Raw genomic sequence first — 27,094 nt, 5'->3', positions numbered from 1 at the left:
GTTGGTGGCATGATTGCATAGGATTTGTTTCTACGCTGTTGGAGCATGATTGCATAGGATTTTTTTTTATTTTTCGTAATATTCAATTAAAGGATTTTTTAGTCAAAGGGTTAAAGAAAAAAGTCTAATTAGAATTCTTAAAAAAAAGCCTAAAACTTTTATATTTTTAAAAAAGTATTTAGAAGTTTATTAGAAACCATGTTTGATTAATTGAATTTTTAAGATACGGGTTGATTTTTACAAACAAGGTATTATTCCTTTTAACGTTCACGTTAAAAGGAAATTGTAAACAACAAAGAATAATATATTAACGAAGGAAGTTATAGATTGTTAATGAGTTGCATATTTGTTTTGTTTATCGTATTTCATTGTAACTTATTTATTATGTATTTTAAATAAGTCTGAACTGAATAACAGAAAAATCAGACTGTATTAAAACAGAAAAACAAAAATAGATAGATATATAACCTTTTTCGTCAATATAAAATTTTTTTACAAAATTGTTAACGTAACAAATTGACTGGAGCAAGCAGAAGACGATGGTCTTATTATCTTGCCCCGTTAATTTCAATTATATTTTACAATCAATATCAATTAAATATAAGATAAACACAAATTATAAGATATTTAAATATATATAAATATAAGAACTCGTATAAGTAAAATAGCCAAGTAAATGTATCATTATAAATATAAATACAATTAAATTCATTTTTATAAATATAACCATAAACATTTCCAGCTATTGTGTAAATGGAAAAAAAAATTTCAAGACGTGTAAAAGTTTTTTTAAAAATATTTGTTACAGTAATGTTGAGGTCAATACAAAAAAACAAAAATTTTGATCATGCGTGTTTATATTTTTATATATTCAAATTCCATATTCAAATTCTAAATACACCAAGAAAAATAATTCAAACAATAAAACAAATATATTTAAGAAAATTTTTGACTTCCAAATACAAGTCAAAAATTTTCTTAAATATATTTGTTTTATTGTTTGAATTATTTTTCTTGGTGTATTTAGAATTTGAATATGGAATTTGAATATATAAAAATATAAACACGCATGATCAAAATTTTTGTTTTTTTGTATTGACCTCAACATTACTGTAACAAATATTTTTAAAAAAACTTTTACACGTCTTGAAATTTTTTTTTCCATTTACACAATAGCTGGAAATGTTTATGGTTATATTTATAAAAATGAATTTAATTGTATTTATATTTATAATGATACATTTACTTGGCTATTTTACTTATACGAGTTCTTATATTTATATATATTTAAATATCTTATAATTTGTCCACATAACATTAAACGAGATAAAACTTTCTTTTGTTTTCTGGTTGAAGAGGTCTAATATTCCCAGCTAACGGTTGGTTCCAACAGTTTTGAGCTTTTTCAAGTTTATTTAACTAAAAAAAAAAATTTGTTGAAGTAAAGACTTAATTAAAAACCAGTCATGTAACAATTTTATATAAGTATATAAACCAACTCACTGTCAATTAATAGTCTGGGTTTTACTCTAGATCAGATATGAACAGTTATTTTTTGAATAATTTTTAAAAACATATTTGAAAAGCTTGCTAGTTTAAATTGAAAAACACTTTTAGAAATATTCTTTATTACAAGTATAAAAGAAACAGGTTACAGTATTTAAAATTTTTTTATATTTTTAATAGGTTAAAAAAAAAAGAATCTATTGAACTAAATTTTAGAGACGTTCAATCAAAACATTTTTTAAACTTATTCATTTACTCGTTGTCTTATTACGATTATTATTCAGGCCTTTGCTTTAGTCGAATCTGAAGTAATCTAACTTAGTCTGTTTAGTAAACATTTTCGTCCATTCGTATTGTTTTTCTCGTAAATTTGTTGTTAAATTGTTGCTTTATTTCTAGTTTTTTGCGCTTCTTCAGAATTCTCTGATTAGATAAATGTAAGTTTTAATTATTTCTCAATACTAATATAAGACATTATGCATTATAGGCAATTGGCGTACCTTATATATGTGCTTTCCATATCGTTTAATGTATATGTGCCCAGGTTGCATGGATTTGCATATATTACATAGATTTTTGGATAAATTAATTTTGTAACTGGTTACAAAATTATTTTATCCAAATTAACTTTGTGACCTGAGTTTTTGCATTTTAGAATAAATTTCTAATAATTTCATTGTATAACTAGTTTGCTGTTTGAGCACGTCGATAAAGAGTGAGGCAAAAGGCTTTATTATGCGTCTTAACTGTTTATTTATGCTGTTTAAAACTAAATAATAAAACTATTTAGTGCAGACAAAAAGTAAACAGCTAATGTACGGAGAAGAAATTGGTGTAACATACACTAAAACTACTTTTTTATAAATAGTTTATATTCTTTTAGAAACGGGTTGTTAAAAATATAATTTTCTTTAATAGAGCTGAAAATGACAATTGAAAATTGTAAAAATATCGTTTTTACCTCAACTCAGAGTTTATCAACATTTATTCATTTATGAATTTAACGTTAGGAAATTATTATAATTAAAAAGTAACTTGGTTCTGGTCACAAAAACTGTCACTGAATTCAGTTTAATGCAAATATTTTACATATAATTTAAAAAAGTCATGCGGTCATTTAAAGATATATGTAAAAATACCCCATGATTATATCTACCGGAATTTTCGAGGAATTTCACCCGTTTAACTAAACTAAAGGTTTAAACGGGTGAGAGATTTTCATGAAGAAGTTTTTCTTTATCATTTCAAGTTAATAACAAATGAGTTTTTTATTTTTTCAAAAAATAATTTTTATTTGAGTGGATAGTACTTGAAAAAAAAAAGTTAGGTAAATGAATAAAGCTAATTAAAATGAAAAAAAAAAAAATGAAAATAAAAAAAAGTATACATTTGTTTAATCTCACAATTTTCTTATTTTAAAATTTTATAAATACATACCGCTTCTTTGGTTATTTTTAACGCAGGTTTTATATAAACGACCCAATCAGCATTATTACAAGGAGGTGTTGTGAGTGAACCTTTATAGTTAATGTATTGAGCCTGTGAGTCTATCGGTAGAAAATAGCTTAATGGAAAAGCTTCTATCCAGATATGGTTAGCCTTGCCTAAAACGTGAAAAAATTAGATAATAAGTTTTTTATAGCAGTAATATTACTCACAAAAAATGGCACAATAAAAAAAATACTCTGATTGCTAACAGCATCTGCATTTCTTGCAAATAATTCTGTTAGAAATGATGACTTTTTCTAAAATAAAAATCCGTTGCTTAAAATGATCGAATAATGATCTTAGCAATAAAAATGTTTGTTAAAATTATTATTAATAATACGATATTAATCAATAGTCATAATTTTTATGAAAAACAAGAAAATAACGGATATTTTTATAAGGTTAAATATAAACATAAGACATGTACCAGAAAAAATCTGCGCATGTTCTGAAGTGGTGTTTACAAAAACATTTAATTACCTAACTGTTTTAAAATGTCATTGCATTAGTATAATTTAAAACTTAAATAACGCTAATTTCAAAACAATTAGTTTCAATTTCTGTTGAAATGTCAATAAATCAAGATAAGTATTCAATTTCATTCAATTAAAATGTCAATAAATCAAGATGAGTGGCAAGAAAAATTTTTCATTTTCTGGTCGAAAATCCTGGTGTACCAAACAAAATAATTTCGAAAAAGTTACAGATTACTTTGAAAACAGTACAGAGTGTTGTGAAATGATTTACCATCGAATTATCTTCTGAACTATCTTTTCAAGAGCTTGTATGAGCTTTCAAATCTCTTTAAAATAAATCAACTGAAATATATGACATTAACGTTAATATAGTCATAGTTTTGAATACCTAAAGGATCATTTTTAAAGTTTATTGAGCATCTATCCACTGAAGGGTTTTTCCTGAACAACAAAAAATTGCTAAAGACACCCTTTAAAAGAAGTTTTAAAAATACTAGAACGTATTATGCACGATAGATTATTTTTATTTTATTAATTTTTTATACAACTATCAATTTGACTTTAAAAGAAGTAATTCCTCAGAACATGCAGTTATCCAATTTGTACATGAAATCTATAATACTTTTAAAAAGTCTAAATATACATTAGGTGTTTTCATCAACCTTTCGAAAGCATTTGATACTGTCGATCATGAAATTTTACAAGCTAAAATATTATAAAATAAATTGCAAAGTTATAAAAAGGTCCAAAAGTTATATATCCAACCGTAAACATTTTGTTTTCAGCTATTATGATTATCCTAATAGGTTTCTAAATATTTCATGTGGCGTTCCACAAGGTTCTATTTTGGGACCACCACTGTTCCCAATTTATATAAACGATCTAAATAAAGCCTCGAATTTAAAAAGTATCATGTTTGCTGATGACACTAACTTATTCCTTTCCAATAATGACATTTGCAAACACTTCTATACTATGAATGATGAACTTATAAGTATCCAAATAGTTTAAATTTAAAAAGTATCATTATTAAAATATCAAAAAATATTGGAATTTTAAATAAAGCTAGAACATGTTTGTGTAAAAAAAGTCAAACTCAGCTTTATTACACATTTATTCATAGTTATCTAAATTATGCTAATATTGCATGGGGAAGCGCTGAAAAAAGTTAAAATGCCTTTATCGCTGTCAGAAATATGCGACCCGTTTAATAAATTTTGCTAAACCATTTTTTATTGAAATGAAAGTTCTCAATATTGAGAACTTTCAACTCAATAATGAGCTTAATGTTTTTAATGTTTTATGCTTAATGTATATGTGGAAAGATGACATATCTATACCCATTTTCAAAGATCTCTTTTGTTTAAAATCTATACTTAGAAATAATAATTTTATATATGAACCCTTTTTTCGAACCAAGTTTAATCATTTTTGTATTACATATCGTGCACCCTTTTTTTCTTTGGAATAAAATTGTTTTGTCCAATTTAAATATGTCTTTTACTTTTTCCATTTTCAAACATAAACTGAAAAACTTAATCATCTTAATGGATGATGTATTCAGGTATTTTTATTTGTAACTATATATTTTGTTTAGAAATTTTATTGTCAACTATGTTTTATTTTGTTGATTCTGTGTTGATGTAGTTTATATACACACGCTTATAAAAGGTACTGATAATAAGATCAGTATGATCTTCTTTCAGAAACCTTGTTTGTGTTTGTGAAAGTAATTTATTTAATTAAAAGATAGTTTACTTAAAAAAAATATAAGGACACTGGTACAATCAAAAGTAAATCAGGAAGAGTAATCAGAAAAAAAAAGTTTTTGTTTGACGAGACCTTGTTCATAAAGTGAATGGTATTTCTGTTCAAACTTTAGCAAATAAAGTTAAAATAATTCATTCCACTTTAGTAAAAGTGAAGAAAAATTGTGGCTATGGCAAACACAATAGTTGAATAAATATTCTTTGAAATATCCCCACAGACTTTTTCTGGTACATGTCTTACACACTCACACTCACACACACACACACATACGCACACACACAGACACACACACACACACACAAATAAACACACACAGTATATATATATATATATATATATATATATATATATATATATATATATATATATATATATATATATATATATATATCCATGTTAAAGATGTTAAAAGAATAAAATTACATCATCAAATTCCGCTAGAACTGCAATAATTAGAATGCGATTAGTGCTGTTACTTTGGTGAACCAATTGAACCTAAATAAAATTATGCAGGTAAAGTTTTTACTAACACCAGTATGGACTATTTTTTAAAAAAATTTATTATTAAAAATGAAGATTTTTTTATATAAGTTTTATCTCAAGATATGAATTTCTGCAAAAAAAAGAAAATGAATTTCTAAGACAAAAATTTTCAAAAGCAATTCTTGAACAAATCATAGAGCCTTTTTTAAAACAATGTTAAATTAAATAATGCAAAAAAAAATTGAAAAAAAATAAATAAAGCTAAGAGGACTAAGAATTAAAATATAAATAATGTTTTTAGCATGAGTTAGGAGAAGCCAACTCCGACTCAAAACACCCCCTGCCTTGGGGCTCTTGGTTAAGTAAAGTTTAGAGACGGTGTCTCGATAAAAATACTCATCATGGGCAGTTGTTAAACGCATCAAGCTTCTGTCTTGTAGAAGGCATCCTAGGAAAAGACTTAAGTGGTAAATAAGTTCTATCTGTTGACCAGCCTCACGCCCCTTCTTCATCTATTAGGTTTTATGGTTCTGAGGTTCGGTTGGTAATCAGGTTTTTCAGTACAACTCTGTAGTAGCTCTCAGAGAGGCTGATTTCGTCAACAGCTGTAAAATATTGGGTACTAACAGTACCATGTTGCGCATGGGGAGGGGGTGTCCCTGTTCGTACATTTGATGTGCATTGTCAAAACCACATTTGGAGCCCTTTGTTACGGCTTAGGTTATATTAATAGTAATGAGACAACTGCTTGGGCTATTTAATAGTGTGATGAGTACAATCTATACTTTGAGTCAAGTTCTTAAACAAATTAAAAAATGACTAACGCACCAAAAACTATAAAACACAAAAAACCCTTGACATCACCAAGTTCTCTGAACCTATCATTCACAAATATCCGTGGTCTTCAAAGTAACTTTTCTTCTGTTGAGTCTTATCTCTTGCAAAGTTCACAAGACCTACTTGCTCTTATTGAAACTAATTTGAGTTCGGCTGTCTCATTTTGTCATTTTATTGTTGACAACTATCTTCCTTTAATTCGTAAAGACTTCAAATACAAATTACAAATGTAAATGTCTAGGCCAGGTATGTGACTACATGCTTGGTCTGGACGTTTACATTTGTAAGAATTCACCCATTTGTCGGGAAACTAGGCTTGAATCCACCGACTATTCTTTTATGTGCTTTTGAATCAGTTACCTTCTCTATTCGTCTTATGTCTTGTTTCTGATCCTAGTCAGTGCTCAGTTTCTCCACATTCACCCTTAGATGCTTCTGATCATGGTTTGAACTCTCTAAAACTATTATTTTATTCTTTTTCATTATCAGGATCCCCTTATCATCGTACCTCATACAACTACCTTAAAGCTGACTGGGACTCTTTCCGTGATTTTCTTCGTGATAACCCATGCGCAAAATAATTTTTCAGAATACATATGTCTGTTTACTATTGCTAGAAACTATTGTAAAAGGTTTTGCCTAATGCCAAAGCCAGCCATTCTCAGGTCATGAAACCTTGTATTTCATCTCAAAAATTAGGCTCTCGTGACTTCTGAAGAACATTCAACAGTATCAACAATAAGGGCAAATCTGTTATTCCACCTCCCTTGTACGATTCAGATTTAGTCACCTCACCTAAAGGCAAGCTATATTATTTGTTTCAAGAGATGATACTGTCATCAATATCATCTCTTGATTCCACTAGTTTTGTTCTACCTGATATAGCCGTCAAACAGGTTTATCCATTGCTTGACATTCGTATCACTCCTGCTTCTGTATCTAAAGTGATTTCCTGATTAAATTTTTTTACAGCTGCTGACAACATACCTGTTATAGTTTTGCAAAAGTGTTCTCTGGAGCTGTCGTATATATATTCAAAACTATTTAACAAGTGCCTATCAGAGTCTTGTTTTCCAGCCTGCTGGAAAGCGGTACCTATTTTTTCTATTTTCAAAAATTCTGGAAAGCAATCTGACTTGTCTTACTACAGACCGATTAGTCTTCATCCCATCATAAGCAATGCTTTTGAATCTTTAATTAACAATCACTTAATCTCTCATCTTGAATCTAATAACTTACTTTCTAATCATCAATATGGATTTCGATCTTCTCGTTCTACAGCTGGTTTGCTAACAATAACAAGCGATAGGGGTTATCATGCATTAGATAAAGATGGAGAGATTTAGGCTATCGCTCTTGCTAAAGCATTTGATAAAGTTTGACATGCTCCATAAGCTTTTTTCATAGGGTGTATCTGGTAACATCTTTAAGATTATTAAATCCTTTCTTTCCAATCGTAGTATAAAAATTGTCTTCGATGGACAGCACTCTTCTTCGTATTCTGTAATTTCACGGGTTCCTCAAGGCTTTATCCTTGGCCTTATACTCTATTTAAATTTACATTAACGATCGTCCAGATATTCTTACATCTAAGATGGCCTGGTTTGCTAATGATACTACCATTACTTATTGTCTTGATGAGAAGCCAACACTCTCTAATTGCTTGGAGAGGGCATTTGAGCTTGAAAAGAATCTTATTTTTGCTACAGCATGGAGCTCACAGTGGCTGGTAAACTTTTGTTCAGATAAAACCCAATTTTTTCAGTCAATCATTATTGCAATAATTTAGATCTTCCTATATTTACAAAAGGTAATGTACTCGACGAGTCATCTACCCTTCATCCTCTAGGATTAACTCTTACTTCCGATCTTTCTTGGAAACCATTTACCAAATCAATTGCAAAACTAGCATCTGCTAAGGTTGCATCTCTTTATCGTGCTTAACACTTTCTTACTCTGGATCCTATTCTTTATCTTTATAAATCTCAAATCCGTTCTTGTATGGAACACTGTTGCCATATCTGGGCGGATCTTCCAATGATACCCTTTCTTTTTTAGACAATGTGCAAAAACGCATAGTAAACATAGTTGGACCTGCTCGTGGAGCCAATCAACCATCATTGTATCTTCATAATGTTGCTTCTCTTACTCTTTTCTACAAATACTATAATGGGTACTGCTCTAAAGAGCTAGCGTCTCTTGTGCTATCTACTAAAATTTATTCTTGTATTACTCGTGATTCAATTAAGTCTCATCTTTTTTCTGTGACTGTTCCTAAGTGCTCCAAAAACTTTTATTCGTCTTGTTTTTTTTCCTTGAACATCAGTTCTTTGGAATTCGCTCCTTTTTTCTTGCTTTCCTGAATCATATAATTTTCAATCGTCTGTCAATCATTATCTTGCTCTATAAACTTTATCCTTTCTCTTCTAGAAACGTCCAACTCTAATAGTGGTTGATTGCAGCCTTATTGGAAGCGAAGATGTTGAAAAATGACGTTAGATATAAACTTAAGAAAGTTGAAGAAAAAAAGTTAAAAGATCTTTAAATAAGAATTATGAATAAAATATTTGAAAGTATTGAGATAATACACTATTATGCAAAGCAAAAAATGTAGTCATCAGTGAAATTTTTTTTTACCTAACAATCAATTAATTGGAAATAATTTTTACCAAAATCAAAATCAAATTTATATCAATTTTTGTCATTCACTTGATGCATTAAAAACATATTACAATTTAAATTTAAGTCTTAAAAACTTATAAGTAAATTAGATTGTTGTTATTAATAAATTAATTATAGAAATGTTTTAAAACCTTTTAAACGTTAAAGATATTAAAATATTAAAACAAACCTCAGCTTGGAAAAACTTTTTGTCAATAGAATGCTCAGAACCATTGTTTTTAAAAGATCCAAAATGAAAAAGTGCTTTAACAGGAATAAACCACTGATTGCCTTTTAATAAACGATATAAATGATCACCAGGAAAGTTAATTACTAAAGCTTTTCCATTATTTGAAAAAGAATACTCTTGGTGTAGTTTTGGGTGTTTCCAGTAATTGTGACTAATTTTATTCACAACATCTGCACGTAAAGCTTCGAAAAGTTTTATATCAATTGGAGATTGATTTTTTCCATTACATGTAGGATAAAATGTTCCCCATAAAGATGGAGGCACAGCATGAACTTTATTTAAAATAAAGAAAAAAAAAAAAAAAAATGTTTTTATACCATAAATGCGTGAAGCTTTTAAAATATAAGCCAATATTTTCAATTTAATTTTTTTCTATTCCTTATCTTTTGACTGCATATAGTCATTCTTAGTAAAAAATTTTAAAATGTCTTTTAAAAAACGTTTTAATATATGGTATAAAATAGTGAAAACAGAGTAGAGTAAAGGAAAATTAAAATACAGATTTTCTATAAATGCACAACTGTTATTTTTTTATGTTAATAAAGTGTTTCAAGAAGATCATCAGATTTTTTTGACTGAAGGCCGATTTAAAAAAAAAAATGGCGGTTTAGTAAAATAGAAAAATGTTGTATAGCTTTGCTAAGACTAAATATATAATTAGTAAACATTCTACTTGCATTTTTTTGATGCATTATTATAAAATTAGTTTTTTGACGTTAAATTAACAACTTTTTTATAAGCTTAAATTGTTTATTAAAATGAATAAAAACATTTTAAATCAAAATTTTATATATATAATATATAAGAAATAATAAGTAATGAGAAAAATACACCAATAAAAAGCCAAATTATTTTTTTACTAAACATGAAAAAAATTTTTTACATAAGCTTGATTTCTTTTAGTTTGGTTTCTTTATTACTTTTGGGAGTGTGAAGTAATGCAAAGTTCTTTAAAAAAATGTTTGCTAATGTTTGGCATTGTTTCTTTGCAATAGAAAAACTGTACAACTCTGCAATAAATGCAAACTGTCGTATAAAAAATGTTCGGCAAACTCTTTTATCTAATAAAGAAAAAAATATGTATCAAAATAAGGACCACTGAGATAGAGTATCTGATAGAATAGTTAATCCTCCTCAATATAAAGTATTCAAATAAGTTCCATATTTTTCATAATATGTAGTTGTATCTTCATCATTTTCTTCAGTAGAACACTTTTGAACATAACCAGCAATATAGACAATAGCATATAAAATGTCTATATTTAAAGTATCTTCTAGATCTGCTTAATTGTAAATTATATCAATTTCCCTATCATTTAAATCTTCAAGACATAAAAGACAGTCATGGCCATCATTTTCTTCTACATCAATATTCAGTTGTAGCACCAGCTTAGCATGTTGAATACGTATTTTTTCGATAACTGATTTAGCTGTTATAAAGTAAGTACCACCAGAGCCTTGCCTTAGTTTTCCAAAGCATTTTTCAATTGGATCACTAGAAAACCAACCTAAAATAACATATTCATTTCCACTTGATAAAAGATGACAAGACAAATCAAATAGGCCACGACAAGTATGTGAAAGAGCATTGCTTGTATCTCTTGTAAGCTGGCGAACACATTTACCAGATGTTGGTTTCATATTTTCAGCCATTGTTGCAATAGCGAGCAACTTTTTTAAATTAATGTCATCTGAAGATCTGATTACATTACGCGACTCATCCCTAAATCTAGCATTGGCACCTGGACATTTAACATTCACTATTTTCCAAAATTCTATAATTAACTCCAAAAAAATATTAGTACCCTTGACAATTTCTTGTTCTATTTTAGGATGAGTTTTTAGAGCTGCAACTGTCTCTTCACTAAATTTGTAAACAAGTGCTTACTTTTTGTCGTTCTATTGGTTTAGGATTTATTGATGTTTCAGTCAATCTGGATAACTTTATTAACTGTTTTTTTTTCAAGTGTATATAAGTTAATTAAATCTCTCCAATTGGCAACGTGAGTTATTTCATTATGAATAAACTGCAACTGACCTAGTTTTTCTGTTAGCCAGTTGTTTCTTATGCACTTCAAAAGATGAACATAGTCATATAAAATATAAGAACCATTTTGACATAACCAAGGTTTTCCCTCTACTGTTTTGAATTTAGAAAAGAAGCTTTGGTTAACTTTATTTCCATCTGTAATAATTGCAATTACTTTACCATTACACGTAGAAGTTTCTATGGTGCCTACAATTAATTTGCATTGTTCTAGTTGGAAATCTGAAGTCACATTACTAACTGGTAAAACTCTTGCTTAAAATTCAGGTCCACCATAAAGACTTTTGACCATAAATGAAAGTACATTAGTAGCTAATTTCTCTGTATTATTATTTCTAATTAACAGCATTTCCAAAAATATTTCCACTTTGATAATGCAACATTCCACTTTGATAATGCAACATAAACTTCATCTATCAATAAAACACAATTTATTTTTTTTCATCTAAGTTCAATAACACAGAACTTAAAAAAGTTAAATCATCCTGAGAGTTTATTTTTGAAGTTATGCGCGTCAATGTTCGAATACTCGGCAACTGATAATCATAACATAATCGATGGTAGGTGGAACGACTTGTTGCAAAATATTCAAAAGCTCTCGTTATTATATCAGCAGAATAGACAGCATAACCAACAGAATGATCTCCCATTACATTTAGATGCTCAAGAATTATTTGAATTTTATGATCCTTATCCTTAATTTTCAGATATCTAAGGGCTTTGTTTAAAGATGACTTTGTATAAAGAGAAGTGATTTTGTTATTTGACAGAGGTTTAATAGTACATTTTGAACCAAAATGAAATGCTTCGAACAACAAACTTTGATTAATTATCAGCAAAAATAGTGGAACTCCACAATTGAATACGTTAGATTGGATGAAAATTGAATTGTTTTGCTTGTATGTAATCAAATCATTATTATTAGATAAGTATTTTTCGATTTCTTCAAAGTTTAAATGATCAATTATTTTATATTCTTTTAATTCATCTTTTTTGATACCTCTTTTTGAAGAAGAAGATAAAGTCTTTCTCATTTTTGGTGATGGAGAGAAGAGACAACTTTTAGAGATATTTGGAAACACTGATGGAGCATGAATCGGTCTCAATTTACCACGACATAATGTAAACTCCGTTTCATCTGGCCAATGCAATTTACAAACAGCAGTGAATTTTGTAACGGTCCAAGTTAAACGAGGGATACTCATAAACCATTTATTTTTTTCAGATTCTTCACGAGGGAATTTATATACATTACAACCTGAAGACTTATAAACTGAGGAACATTTTGGAACACAGCATTTTAAAGGCATTCTAAATTATTTAATTTAAATTCACTTGAAGAATAACTTTAAATATTTCTGAAAAACAGCAATCAATATTTTACGCCTTTATCCAAAAAAAATTTGTGATTATAAGAAATTTTTAAAAACCAGCCTTCAGTCAAAAAAAATCGCGCACGGTGTCGAGGCAGAGTTGTTACGACATAATATGTCTGGCAGATCTGTCGATATATTTTCAGACATTTTTTGCCGATACAAAATATGTCCCACATATTTTCGATTGACATATTTTGACATAATTTTATGTCTGAATTATTTTCTGCTGACATAAAATATGTCAGACATATTTTCTATAGACATATTTTGAAATATTTTTATGTCTGAATTATTTTCTGCTGACATAAAATATGTCAGACATACTTTCTATCGACATATTTTGACATAATTTTATGTCTGAATGATTTTCTGCTGACATAAAATATGTCAGACATATTTTTTGTCGACATATTTTGACATAATTTGATGTCTGAATTATTTTCTGCTGACATATATGTCAGACATATTTTCTGTCGACATATTTTGACATAATTTTATGTCTGAATTATTTTCTGCTGACATAAAATATGTCAGACATATTTTCTGTCGACATATTTTGACATAATTTTATGTCTGAATTATTTTCTGCTGACATAAAATATGTCAGACATACTTTCTATCGACATATTTTGACATAATTTTATGTCTGAATGATTTTCTGCTGACATAAAATATGTCAGACATATTTTTTGTCGACATATTTTGACATAATTTGATGTCTGAATTATTTTCTGCTGACATATATGTCAGACATATTTTCTGTCGACATATTTTGACATAATTTTATGTCTGAATTATTTTCTGCTGACATAAAATATGTCAGACATATTTTCTGTCGACATATTTTGACATAATTTTATGTCTGAATTATTTTCTGCTGACATAAAATATGTCAGACATATTTTCTGTCGACATATTTTGACATAATTTTATGTCTGAATTATTTTCTGATGACATAAAATATGTCAGACATATTTTCTGTCGACATATTTTGACATAATTTTATGTCTGAATTATTTTCTGCTGACATAAAATATGTCAGACATATTTTCTGTCGACATATTTTGACATAATTTTATGTCTGAATGACTTTCTGCTGACATAAAATATGTCAGACATATTTTCTATCGACATATTTTGACATAATTTTATATCTGAATTATTTGCTGTTTGATATTCTTGAAGAAAAAATCAATCTAACAAATTTATTGCGCATTTCAACTTAATTTACAGAGTTAAGTGAAAATAGTTTAACAAATTTGTTGCTTTTTTGCAATCAATTATGCTTCTTAAAACTTTTACTTTAAACCCTATAAGCAAACATCATTTGTTTCATAAAGGTCTTTTTCTGCCCTTTTTAGCGATGTATCATTTGATAGTATTGACTAATATTGGCATTTATTGACTTATTTATTGATTATGACTTATTTATTGATTATGACTAATATTGACATTGATAGTATTGACTAATATTGACATTTGATAGTATTGACTAATATTGACTAGTATTGAGGCATCATTTGATAGTATTTGATAGTATTGATTAGTATTGATTAGTATTGGCGCTTTCCCTTATTAGAATGTAAAAACCATCTCAAGCTGAGTTTTTATTACTGAAAGTGGTTTTTATTAGTATGACAAAACTTAAAATTATTTCTTTGATTAAAATAATAATAAAAAAAAAACTTTTTCAGTTATTTTTAATTACTAGTTGATCCTGAAAAAGATCTCATTATGAAAAATTGAATTCAAAAGATTCTATGAAAAAATCGATTCACAGAATTTCAAAAAATTCGTGCTAATTAAATTCATTTAAGCTGAAGAATTTGAAATATTTCACAAAAGTTATATTCAGCTCATTAAATTCATATTAAGAAGACTAACCGGTAATAATTTATAACTAGTTACGAATAATATACTTTTAGTTATAATAGTTATGATTTATTTAACAACAAAATAATTGACAATTGCATTATAACAGCATAATTAACTGCCATAAACTTGCATAAAATGTTTTGAGTGAAATATATATTGGAATAATTATTTTTTTCGTTTTCCTTACGATTTAAAGTCAAAAATGGAGAATAATTTATTGAATGAATCAACTATTAGTTAAAAATTACTAAAAATGTTTTTTTTTTAAATATTATTTTAATCAAGAGAATAATTTTAAGTTTAGTCATTATTAAAAACCATTTTCAGTAATAAAAACTCAGCTTGAGATGGTTTTTACATTCTAATTAGGGAAATCGCCAATACTAATCCATACTAATCAATACTATCAAATACTATCAAATACTATAAAATATTATCAAATGATGCATCAATACTAGTCGATACTCTCAAATGATACATCGCTAAAAATACTTTGTCAATAGTATTGACAAAGTATTTTTAGCGATGTATCATTTGATAGTATTGACTCAATACTATCAAATGATACATCGCTAAAAAGGGCAGAAAAAGACCTTTATGAAACAAAAGATATTTGCTTATAGGATTTAAAATAAAAGTTTTATGAAGCATAACACAGATCAACAAAAACAAAATTTTTTTCTGGTGCCAAGAAAACAATTTGTTTTTTATCTAGGATTTCTTATTTTGATTTCAAATATGCAACTCATTTTTTACCATCACGTCAAATTGTAAAGATATTTGGGTTCAAATCTTTAGAATTTGGGGAAAAGTCCCTAACGTTGTCGAAAAAAAAGTTCTTCAAAAGTATGTCAACCTGAGTCTCAAAAGAAGCGTTTTTTCATAGAGATGTTAAAGATGTTATTCGTTTGTAATAAAAATAAATATTTTTTGTATTATTGCTGAAAAACATTTTGTTGACATTTTTTTAAGGGCCTTTAGCTTTTTTAAGAGCCTTTAGCTTTAAGAGCCTTTAGCATTTTTTCAAACAATTTTTTTGCCAAAAAATTTTAAGGAGAAATTTTTATGTTTTCTAAAATCTCTATACTATCTTCTAAAATACGCTTTTTTTGAGACCCAAGTTGACATACTTTTGAACAACTTTTTTTTTGACAATATTAGAGACTTTACCCCAAATATTTAAGATCTGAACCCAAATATCTTTACAACTTGACGTGATGGTAAAAAATGAGTTGCATATTTGAAATCAAAATGTGAAATGCAATCCAAAAAATTAATTGTTTGCTCGGCACCAGAAAAAATTTTTTTTTTGTTGACCTTCAATTATAATTGATTGCAAAAAAGCAACAAATTTGTTAAACTATTTTTACTTAACTCTGTAAATTAAGTTGAAATGCGCAATAAATTTGTTAGGTTAATTTTTTCTTCAAGAATATCAAACAGCAAATAATTCAGATATAAAATTATGTCAAAATATGTCCATAGAAAATATATTTTACATATTTTATGTCAGCAGAAAATAATTCAGACATAAAATTATGTCAAAATATTTCGACAGAAAATATGTCTGACATATTTTATGTCAGCAGAAAATAATTCAGACATAAAATTATGTCAAAATATGTCGATAGAAAATATGTCTGACATATTTTATGTCAGCAGAAAATAATTCAGACATAAAATTATGTCAAAATATGTCGACAGAAAATATGTCTGACATATTTTATGTCAGCAGAAAATAATTCAGACATAAAATTATGTCAAAATATGTCAATCGAAAATATGTGGGACATATTTTATGTCGGCAGAAAATATGTCTGGAAATATGTCGACAGATCTGCCAGACATATTATGTCGTAACAACTCTGTGCAGAGGTATAGATATTAAGATTTAAAGTTTATTTTAGTTTATAGTTTTGGTTCAGTTTATAGGTATTTTTAGTTTACTTTTAGTTATCTTTTTTCTTACTTTAGATAACTTTATGGAGGAAAAGAGGGGAATCGGTAAAAAAATTATAATTGTATATTTATCTATATATAAATATTATTTTATTGATTATTCTGAGGTATATTTTTTTGTCTTTAGTGTCTGGTAGAAGCATAAATGGTAGGGCTGTGTTTTATATTTTATATATTTAGTATGGAGAAATATGTGCAATAGGTGAAAGAACTATTTGATAAATATGACATTTTTTAACTGTTCACGTTTTACTCATATTTTTATTAAAATAATTTTTTTTTTTTTTAATTTTTTTGTTTACACTACAGAAATTATTGCTCCCAATACACACCCATGGCCTCTCTTGGAGAGGTTCTTCAATAAGTGGTGTAGTAATGGCGGTATGGATGAGCCCTCCTTCAAATGGAGGGCTCATCCATACCGGGTGTTGGGAGACACCGAAGAAAAAATACCAACCAAAAGGTTGTAAATGTCTTCTATCAGTGAAGATATTTATAACTTTTTTGTTGCCGCTTTTTTTTGATTTTTTGGTGAATTTTTAAATTTTTTTAAATTTTAAATTTTTTTTTTAATAATATATTACGTTGTATATCTGATTTGATTTGGTCTTTTTTAATTAAAATTTTAATTGTTTTTTCACCAATTAAACTTAAATATAGTTAAATTGATTCCATTATCCAATTATCATAATATAATGATGCTTCATTCTATTGTTAAAAATGATTAATTGGTAGTTTAATTTATTGAACTCACTGCTTTTAAAATTTACTGTAAGCCAAGACAATTTGTTTAGCTATATAAATGCAATTTATTTATATCTCAATTTGATTTTTTATCTTTAATATTTATAGTAAGGCTCCTTGAAGCATTTGTTATTTTGATTTTGATTAAATTAAATCTATTGTGATGCCTTTTAAATTAAAGTAAAGTTTACTAAAAGCCAACATGAAATAACGTCATTAAACATCACCGACAAGCTGCATCATGATAGCAACTGAAGTATGACAACAGGTTATCGAAAGCAGATAAATTGTTTTCCAGTTTTTTTTTCTTTTCTTTTATGTCAACTTATCTGTTACAATTTTTATTTTAGGTTTGTCATATGACGCATTAATGCAATATAAAAGATCAAAGTTTACATTCTTTTTTTTTTAATTTATTGTACACATGTTTAATTCTATATTAAATTTTATTTGTTTGAAAAGTATTTTTCTCAATTGCTTAGTTATTTATAATAAACTTAAATATTTTTAATAAATTTATTTAGTTGTGTGCGTTTAACGTTTTTAAGATAACAATTTTCTTTTTTAAAGAAAATTAATCAAGGGGATACCAAAAAATTATTAACTCCTGTTTGATATAAGTTAACTTCATATTAATCTTAATAATTCATTAAAGTTTATGTTATAAAAAATATTACAAGAATTTAGTTGAAATTTTCGTCAATTTAAAGCATGATGTTATTATTTTGTGTCAGTAACTAAAAACGTATTGTGTTGAACTTAGGAATGTCGAGGAAAATGGTTCCGTCTCACACTGATATGACCTATGTCAGTTGTAAATTACTCAAATAATGGTAATAATTATTGGTAAATCATTTTACCTCTTCATACTTTTTATGTTAATTTTACAGATGAATTAATTTTTTCAATTTGAAGGCGGTTTCTAAAAGGAAATAAGTTAAGGTTTCGCAACTTTAAATTGCGGAAAACAGCCACTATAAATTAATTATGTAACAGATCGACCATAAGTCGTATTACGGGTTGCTTTCTGCTAGTTCTAATAAATATAAAAATAAATAGCAAGTTTTGGCACCTTCACGAAAAGCAAGATTACGTATTTTAATAATAAGATAATTAAAAGACCTGGTAACTTATTTTTTTAAAATTTAAGAAAATTTTCGCCGATAGCTTTACTAAAATTTTAAATCTAGTTAAGCACTTTCTGATTATTGTTTAGATATTTATGGATTTTTTTATTACGTAGCAGACGGCTAGGTGATACTGTATAAACCTCAACCAATATAGATAAAGAATTAATTTTAGGCTTTTTGCAAATTTTTCAAAGTTAATGCTTTTATTAAGTGCCATATAAAAAAATATTTTTTTAGCCTTTAGTATTAGTATATTATTAATTACAAAGACAACGTGTCCGGTATTTAGTGCACTAGTGGACTTGTCTGATACGGTGCTACATATAAAAATGATATGAAATGTTATTTGTTGTTAAAGCACAAAATAAAGCTATCAAGTATTGCAAAAGATTCATCAAAAGTATTTGAAAAAATCCGAACCAATACAAACGAATTAGGAGTGACTTACTGATCATCCAGACATATTAAAACAAATATAGAATGTTGCTTAAAAAATAAATTTTTCAAAAGTCGACAAATGGATGTCAATTACGGAATTATGGAAAAATGGCTTGCTATTCATCGCAAAAACTTATTGATATTTTTGCGTGTAACTGTAAATTGTAAGCATGCCGTTATGACGAATTATACCAAGTATCCGTAGAAATGCAAGAGTTTCTGTTAGGCCAATAAAACTATGTGCATTGGTTTTAATAAAGTTTTAACGCAAAATTTACATGAGATTAAAACAAAAATTAGAAGAAGTAAGATCAATGCTTAAGTTTAATAAAAGAGTGATGAAAATTACAGGGTAATAAAGCCGTTGAGTTGGTTACTTCCAAAGAAGATATTATGAAACCCGTATCATTTTTATAACTTGACATAACATAACATAATATTTATATTATGTTATGTTATGTCAAGTTATAAATGTTTTGGATATTTATAAATATCCAAAGGTATAAATATAAAAATATACAGGTTCAAATTTACAACCAATAGGCGGTGACACATTGCAAGCAACATCTACTTGATCAGTCTAATTTGATGGAAAATTTCAGCATTGGTACTGGCCTGTCACAGACACGCTATATCTGACAGAGTCGTAGTAGCAGATCGTCTGCTGTTTTGAAAGACATCGGAATTGCAACCGAAACAAATATAGAAAGTGATAGAGTATATAGAGTGACAAAATTTGTTTTCTGTATTGTTCAACAAGAACGATACAGAAAACAAATTCTAGAATTGAAAGCTGTCAATAGTCACATATATTGGTAATACATCACAGGAAGAAAAGAAAAAACGGTAATAATTCAAAAAGAGCTCAATTCTATTGTTGATCTGTGATTGAAAAAGATTTTTTATTTGTTTCTGAACCAGATTCCTCGTTCCCTGATCATGCAACATCAACTGGTGGCTCTCCCAAATGTATTTCCTCAGGCATATCTGATTATTTGTCTCAACAAAATATATAAATAGACATTCTAGCTGCAGTTAGATGTGATAGTACCAGTGTTAACACGGGTCAAATAGGGGGAATTAATAACCTACATGATCCCAAACAATTACAATGCTGGTTTATATGCTTCATGATAATGACCTCCCACTACGTCATTTACTACACAGTCTTGACGGAACTACATTCAATCCACGTGTATTATTTAGACTAATAGGGAAAGGTTTTGTACCAAGTTAACATTTAGCGGTTGTGAATTACTCGAAAGTTCAATATTCTGATTTACCAATGACATATTAGAAATGTTTATAGAAAATAACCAAGGTGGTCATAAGTGGTAATTGCCCTGAATATTTAAAAACAACTAGTGTGAACTTTAAATCATTCAAGATTCATAACAACAACGAACTGCTTATTGTTTTCGCATTCAACAAAATTAGAACCTTAAGATAATTTTAATCTTAAGATAATTTTAATCTTAAGATAATTTGAAAATTCTTGAAACATACATTGTAAACGTTATGCACTAATGTTGTTCTGGATCTTCATGTTTTTATTCTTATTATTTATTTTTCTTTTCCTGAAAACTTGTTTGTATCCCTCGTTACAGACGAGCTTCAACACTTCGTAAGCTTGTATTTTATCGAATTTCGAAAACAAGAGAAACTCCAAAGTTATTTATTTGACCGATTCAAGTGCTAAAACTAGATTTTGAAGGATATTATGTGTACGAATTAATTTATTGGCAAACAATAGGCATTACGGAACCGCTACTGACAGCTGACGTTACGGATGAACAACTGAAATTACTTATAGCAATTGTACTCCAGCTAAATTCGAATTTCCAAAGTTTACATGCCATACCCAGTCAGTAGACACAAATGTACAAAGTGTACATACATTGACATTCACTAAATTGACTAACATTAGTAAATTAATTCTTGGTGAATTATTATTTATTTTAAGTTAATATATTAAAGCTTTATAACTGTTATATACTTTTAACAAATGTGTAGCCATTTTGAGTTTGGGTAAACGCCAAATAAGCTGCTAAGAATGTTGCTAAATGCTTTGAAAAAATCTTTTTAATGATAATGGATGTTAATTTTAATATTTTCATAAATAACTGTTAAAGAAAAGCAAAAATTTGAAACTATTTTTTATGTGTGACAACATTTTTTTTGTGTGCAACAACATTTTCCTGAAAAAAAGGACATTTTGATTATAATTTCGACCATTTTGGTTTTTGGTACACATAGCAATCTAAATGTATCTAAATCAATTTTCATACAATCATTGTATCCCCAATCTTCTGAACACACCATTTGATTTTGTTTTAATATTCCTGGAATTTGAAAAATGAAAATACTCAAAAAATTAAATTATTAAAAATTTAATCAAAAAAGTTAATCAATAAAATATTAAAACTAAAAATAATAAACATGAAAATCTTAGAATGAAAGTTCTATACAGAATTTTTTTTTAATACAATGTAATGCAAATTATTTTCTAGAATTATAATGAAAATATATTTATATAATTAATTTTTACTGTTTTTTATTTATTTAGATTTCATGTTATATTTTGCTATAAAATGCTCTTATATTCAAAGATATTGTTGGCTTAGTTAAGGAACAGTCACAAACAGTCATAAAGAATCATATCTGTCAGCCACTCGTACTCTGTATGAAAAACTGAGAAATAAATTATAATCTGTTGAGATTATTAAAAAGGCAGTAAAGGCAATCTTGGAAGAATTTAATGTTTGGCAACGAGAAAACTTTTATTTTACGGATAATGCTAGTAACATAACAGCAGCGTTTAAAGAATATATATATATATATATATATATATATATATATATATATATATATATATATATATATATATATATATATATATATATGTATATATATATATATATATATATATATATATATATATATATATATATATATATATATATATATATATATATATATATATATATAGCATCTCACAACCTTAATCTCGTTTTGCTCCATGGGTTGACTAAAAGAAATTCTGATTAATAATTGCTGCCTTTCCTTGCTGAAAATCAACAAGCAATGCGTAGTAACTCGTTGAAATAGTGCTAAAATCAGTTTCATAAAATTTTACACAACAACATAATGTATGCAATGAGCTTGGTTTTAACAGAAAATTATTGTTGTTACTGGCTGATTTCAACAAAAATACCTTGGACAATGTTCTTGAATTGTTAGAACCTATGAAAGTGGAGACACTTTGCCCTTCTAAAGACTCCTATTCACCCACTATTCATATGATTCTACTCACAAAATTAAAATTGCAGCAATATTTTACAAAATTTTTTGGACGTTCCTATATATATATATATATATATATATATATATATATATATATATATATATATATATATATATATATATATATATATATATATATGATTTAAATGTTGACATCTTGTACGAGAGTATATATATATAAACTAATTTAAAACATCAGATAATACGAATTCTCTCAATACTAAATAATTTATTTGAAATTTTCGCCGGATTATAAGCACCGGCATCGTCAGCATATAATTTAATATAATTACAAAAATTGTGACCGGTAAATAACAACAAAAATTTTTAAATTTTGACGTCACCTTTATAATGGCTTCTTTTACTTAAGTATGAAAAAATGAAGTCCAAAAATTTGTTTTAACATATTATCCATTGTCCAAATTCATACCACCGTACATTGGAGAACATTTATGTTTTTGTATCTCCAAGGCTTCACGGACTTTTCTTTCAAATTTTTTATCCTCAACTTTAAGTGTTTCTGCCCTATGCCATTCAATATCCTCATCGCAATTTACTTTATGCAAAGCTAATGCAGACTGGTTTAACTTGCCTTAAATAAAAAAATTTTAGTGTTGTTGAACCCTTGTTCTTGTTGAAGAACATTAAACTTTTTGAATAATCTTTCTTTTGATCTTATAAACATTATTTCGCGGGCTTTTTTCAGTGACTTGCTCAACTTTTTCATAGTCTTTTTCATCAAGAGTAGATTTAAAATTTTCCTGAAGGTTTTTTGTTTCATTTATAAAGATAAAATATCGTTTTTTAGTCAAACCAAAATTTCAAATCGAAATCGAAAAACAATACTCGTTGCTCTCTTTGTACAGGACTGTTGATACGTGACAAAAATAGCCAGCCTGGAATATATTTAGTTGAGTGCAATTGCTCAAAAAAATATGTAGGAGAAACAAAGTTTCAAATTAGAACAAGAACTCAACAACACCAAAAAAGTTTAAACGATGGCAAACATTATCAATCAGCAATTGCCACACAAAGCAAGTTTTGCTCTGAAAAAATAAATTGGGAGAAAACTAAAACTCTTAAAGTTGAAATAAAAAATTTGACCATAAAGTACATGAAGTACTCGAAATACAGAGGCACCAATGTTTCCCATCGAATGGCGGAATAAATCTCAGTAATGGACAATTTGTCAAAACTAAATTTTGGACTCCGTTTTTTATATTCTTGCGTAAAGAAAAAAGAAGTCATTCAACTGCTGACGCCAGTTAAAAAATTTATTAAACTGTTTTTTTAACGTTCAAAAAATTTTGTAATATTTCACGAGCTGATGATGCTGGTGTCCATAACCCAGTGAAAATTTCTCAAAATAAATAATTATTTGTATGGACACCAGCATTATATATATATATATATATATATATATATATATATATATATATATATATATATATATATATATATATATATATAATTAATTATTGCTCTGTTCTTTAAGAACATTAAGCACTCTATTTGTAAAATACACTAACATAATTTACATATATATATATATATATATATATATATATATATATATATATATATATATATATATATATATATATATATATATATATATATATATTTGTATGGACACCAGCATTATACAGTGTCTCAAAAAATTATCCGACCAAATATTTTTTTAAATATTTTTCCAAAAAAAAGTGCTGTATTTTCATAAACTTAGATTTTTTTGGTAAACTCAAGATTAATAAAAATAAAACAACATGTTTTTAAATAGATTTTATTTATTTTAATGTAAAATATAAATCACAAAATTTTTAGTATTAAAATAAAGGAACTTACGTTGTTTTTTTATTGTCAAAAAAATATTCGACCAAACACATTATTTGATTCAAAATTAATTATTATATAACAAAACAACTATTTTAATACTTGGACTAAGCCGGAGAGGACTACAAAATAGGCTGTGCGAGAGGAACTCTCAATAATGGTGGTGGTAACGTGATGGTATGGGGTTCATTGGTTTTGAAGGGTATTGGAACACTCCAATTTATTGATACTATACTAGATAAGGTGCAATACAGAAACATATTAAAGTAAAATTTGAAGTCATCTGCTCGAAAACTTCGGCTAGGATCTGGGATTTATATTTCAGCAAGATAATGATCCCATGCATAGTGCCACTAAAACCAAGGAGTGGTTTGCTGAAAATAATGTTAAGGTCTTGGAATGGTCCGCACAATACTGGACCTTAATCCCATTGAACATTTGTGGGGAATTTTAGTTTGAATAATTGGAGATCGGTTATTTTCCAAAAAAGATAACCTCAAAGTTGCAATTGTAGAAGCCTGCAAAAAGATTCAACTCGTACAAACAAAATTTTTAGTCTAATCAATGTCTAGACGTCTAGAAGCTGTAATCCAAGCAAAGGGAGGCCCAACAAAGTATTAAAATAGTTGTTTTGTTATAAAATAATTAATTTTGAATCAAATAATGTGTTTGGTCGAATATTTTTTTGACAATAAAAAAACAACCTAAGTTCCTTTATTTTAAGACTAAAAATTTTGTGATTTATATTTTACATTAAAATAAATAAAATCTATTTAAAAACATGTTGTTTTATTTTTATTAATATTGAGTTTACCAGAAAAAAATCTAAGTTTATGAAAATACAGCACTTTTTTTTGGAAAAATATTTAAAAAAAATGTTTGGTCGGATAATTTTTTGAAACACTGTATATATATATATATATATATATATATATATATATATATATATATATATATATATATATATATATATATATTTATATATATATATATATATATATATATATTTATATATATATATATATAAATATATTGGTCCAAAAATTTGTAGACAGCGAAATTTCAACACATGCTTTACTAAAGCCAACATATTAAATACCAATTAAAGTTTATGTTTACTATTATGTTTATTATGAACAAATATTGATAACTTAATCAACAGATTTTAATTGATTAAAAAAAATATAATTTTTAATAAGTTCAAAAATTTGCGGACAGAGCGTAATATATTTAAAAAAAGTAGAAATTTTTCATCGTCATTTGATCTAAATTTATTAAAACTACAAAATCACATTACTGTTTTGTAGGTTTATCTTCACAAACAAGAACAGTTTCACATCTACGAGGCAAACTAAATTAATGCAAACATCAATGAAAAGTGAGTGCAATATTTCTTTGTTTTTTCTAAATAAATTAGCATAATTTGTAAGCTTGATGTCTAATATTTGACAGTCAACCTGTTTCCATAAACAATCAATGGCATCTAATCTCAACTAAGCCAGTTGATTAGGATATCAACTTTAAAGGGTGAACTTTACTCTTTTTGAAAAATTTCTGAACCAATTTGCTTGTGTTTGGAATCGCTTTCCTGATGGTACATCCATCCATGAGACATTTTATCCTTTGCATCATGTAACATAATACTCATAATATATGTGTCTTTGTATATATCTTGATTGGATAGTTTAAGTATATTTATGGAGCGGATTATAATAGGTTGATTAAAACATCCCAAAGTTATTACATTATCTCCTCGATGTTTTACGGTAAGCAGATGAGATTTAGGATCATATTTTGTACCTACTGAACGTCAAACAAACTTGATTCTATCTGATTTGAGCTGCATAGACTTTTTTCATCACTAAAAAGAATCTTGATCAATGATTACTCTGCTTTAGATGCTGTGATTTTAATTCTTTTCGAACGTTTCAGTTTTTTCAAGGAAATTAATGGCTTTCAGGCCGGAACTATTCCAAACACATTTGCATGACGTAAACAATGTTTCGTAGTAGAAATTCATTCCATAAAAAAGTTTTATTTTTCATTCAAATTGCTGTCAAATAGCTTTTTTCGTTGCTTAGTATCACGAGCTTTTTATTCTGACGAAATGTTTCATAATTTGTCTATCAGCATATTTATTCCATAAAATTGTACTGTCTTACGAAATGAATTTCCATTTGAACTGATCTTGCTTTTAACTTTTTCATTGGAGATATTATATATTTCTTATACCCTGTGGCCTCAATCACTTTTAAATAAATTTTTTTTAATTATATCCACAAAGTATTAATTTGTAATACCAATAAATTAGCAAGTTTTTTGTGAAAATGTGAAAAGCTTCAGTATATACGCAAATTTTTGAGCTCATTAAGAATCATTTATTTTTAGAAGAAAAAGTTAGATAAGTGTTTTTTTAATAATTTATTATTGTTTTATTTTTGAACAACACTGAGCATTTTTTCTTTTGTGAAAACACAAACATATCTAACATGAATTTTTTTGAAAACACTTATTTGACTTGACTAAAATATATATTTACTGTTAATATTTTCCCGTCGTAATATTTTAATGTATCGTTAATATTTTCCCGTCGTAATATTTTAATGTTAATAAAGTTATACTATTGTAACATAATAAATTATTACTTATTCAAAATTATAATTTATAAATTATTACTTATTCAAAATTTTAATTTTTAAAACACTTACCTTCTATAAACGTTGTAAGATTGATTATAGTAATGGTAAAAAATAGCCCAAATTTGTAAAACATTTAAAAAAATATATATTTTTAAATGTTGAAAGGCGGTAACATAAGCAACATTAAATTTTATAAGCAGTTTTTAACTCATGCTTGAAAACAAAACTAAGAATTCCTAAATTTTAATTGATTATCAACAATTAATTTTGATTGCATAT

General features: G+C 27.0%; 1 protein-coding gene across 2 annotated transcripts; it reads right to left on the bottom strand.

The window, feature by feature from the left end:
- Positions 1–453: 453 nt before the first annotated feature.
- LOC101241528 (carbonic anhydrase 1) lies at positions 454–27,094 on the bottom strand. 2 transcript variants are annotated; one of them, XM_065796021.1, is made up of 7 exons: positions 26,885–27,094; positions 21,329–21,382; positions 9,412–9,743; positions 5,664–5,735; positions 3,191–3,251; positions 2,944–3,110; positions 454–1,419 (listed from the first exon to the last, which is right to left on the bottom strand). In XM_065796021.1, the coding sequence occupies exons 1-7, from the start codon at positions 26,946–26,948 to the stop codon at positions 1,318–1,320; spliced, it is 852 nt and encodes a 283-aa protein (XP_065652093.1). In that variant the 5' UTR covers positions 26,949–27,094; the 3' UTR covers positions 454–1,317. The 2 variants fall into 2 exon arrangements, with proteins under 2 accessions (XP_065652093.1, XP_065652094.1); XM_065796022.1 differs by lacking the exon at positions 21,329–21,382 and having other exon boundaries at positions 1,242–1,419; positions 26,885–27,053.

This window comes from Hydra vulgaris, chromosome 04, assembly GCF_038396675.1.
Source record: "Hydra vulgaris chromosome 04, alternate assembly HydraT2T_AEP".
NCBI lineage: Eukaryota > Metazoa > Cnidaria > Hydrozoa > Anthoathecata > Hydridae > Hydra > Hydra vulgaris.
The sequence above is the reverse complement of the archived record's forward strand: the minus strand, read 5'-3'. Positions and strand labels throughout refer to the sequence as shown.

Excerpts from the sequence above, each read along its gene's own strand:
- LOC101241528 (XM_065796021.1), bottom strand. The coding sequence starts at position 26,948 with ATGTTTTACAAATTTGGGCTATTTTTTACCATTACTATAATCAATCTT. Across the intron at positions 21,383-26,884 it reads TCTTACAACGTTTATAGAAG|GAATATTAAAACAAAATCAA; the intron begins GTAAGTGTTTTA and ends TTCAAATTCCAG. Across the intron at positions 5,736-9,411 it reads AAAAGTTTTTCCAAGCTGAG|GTTCAATTGGTTCACCAAAG; the intron begins GTTTGTTTTAAT and ends AATTTTATTTAG.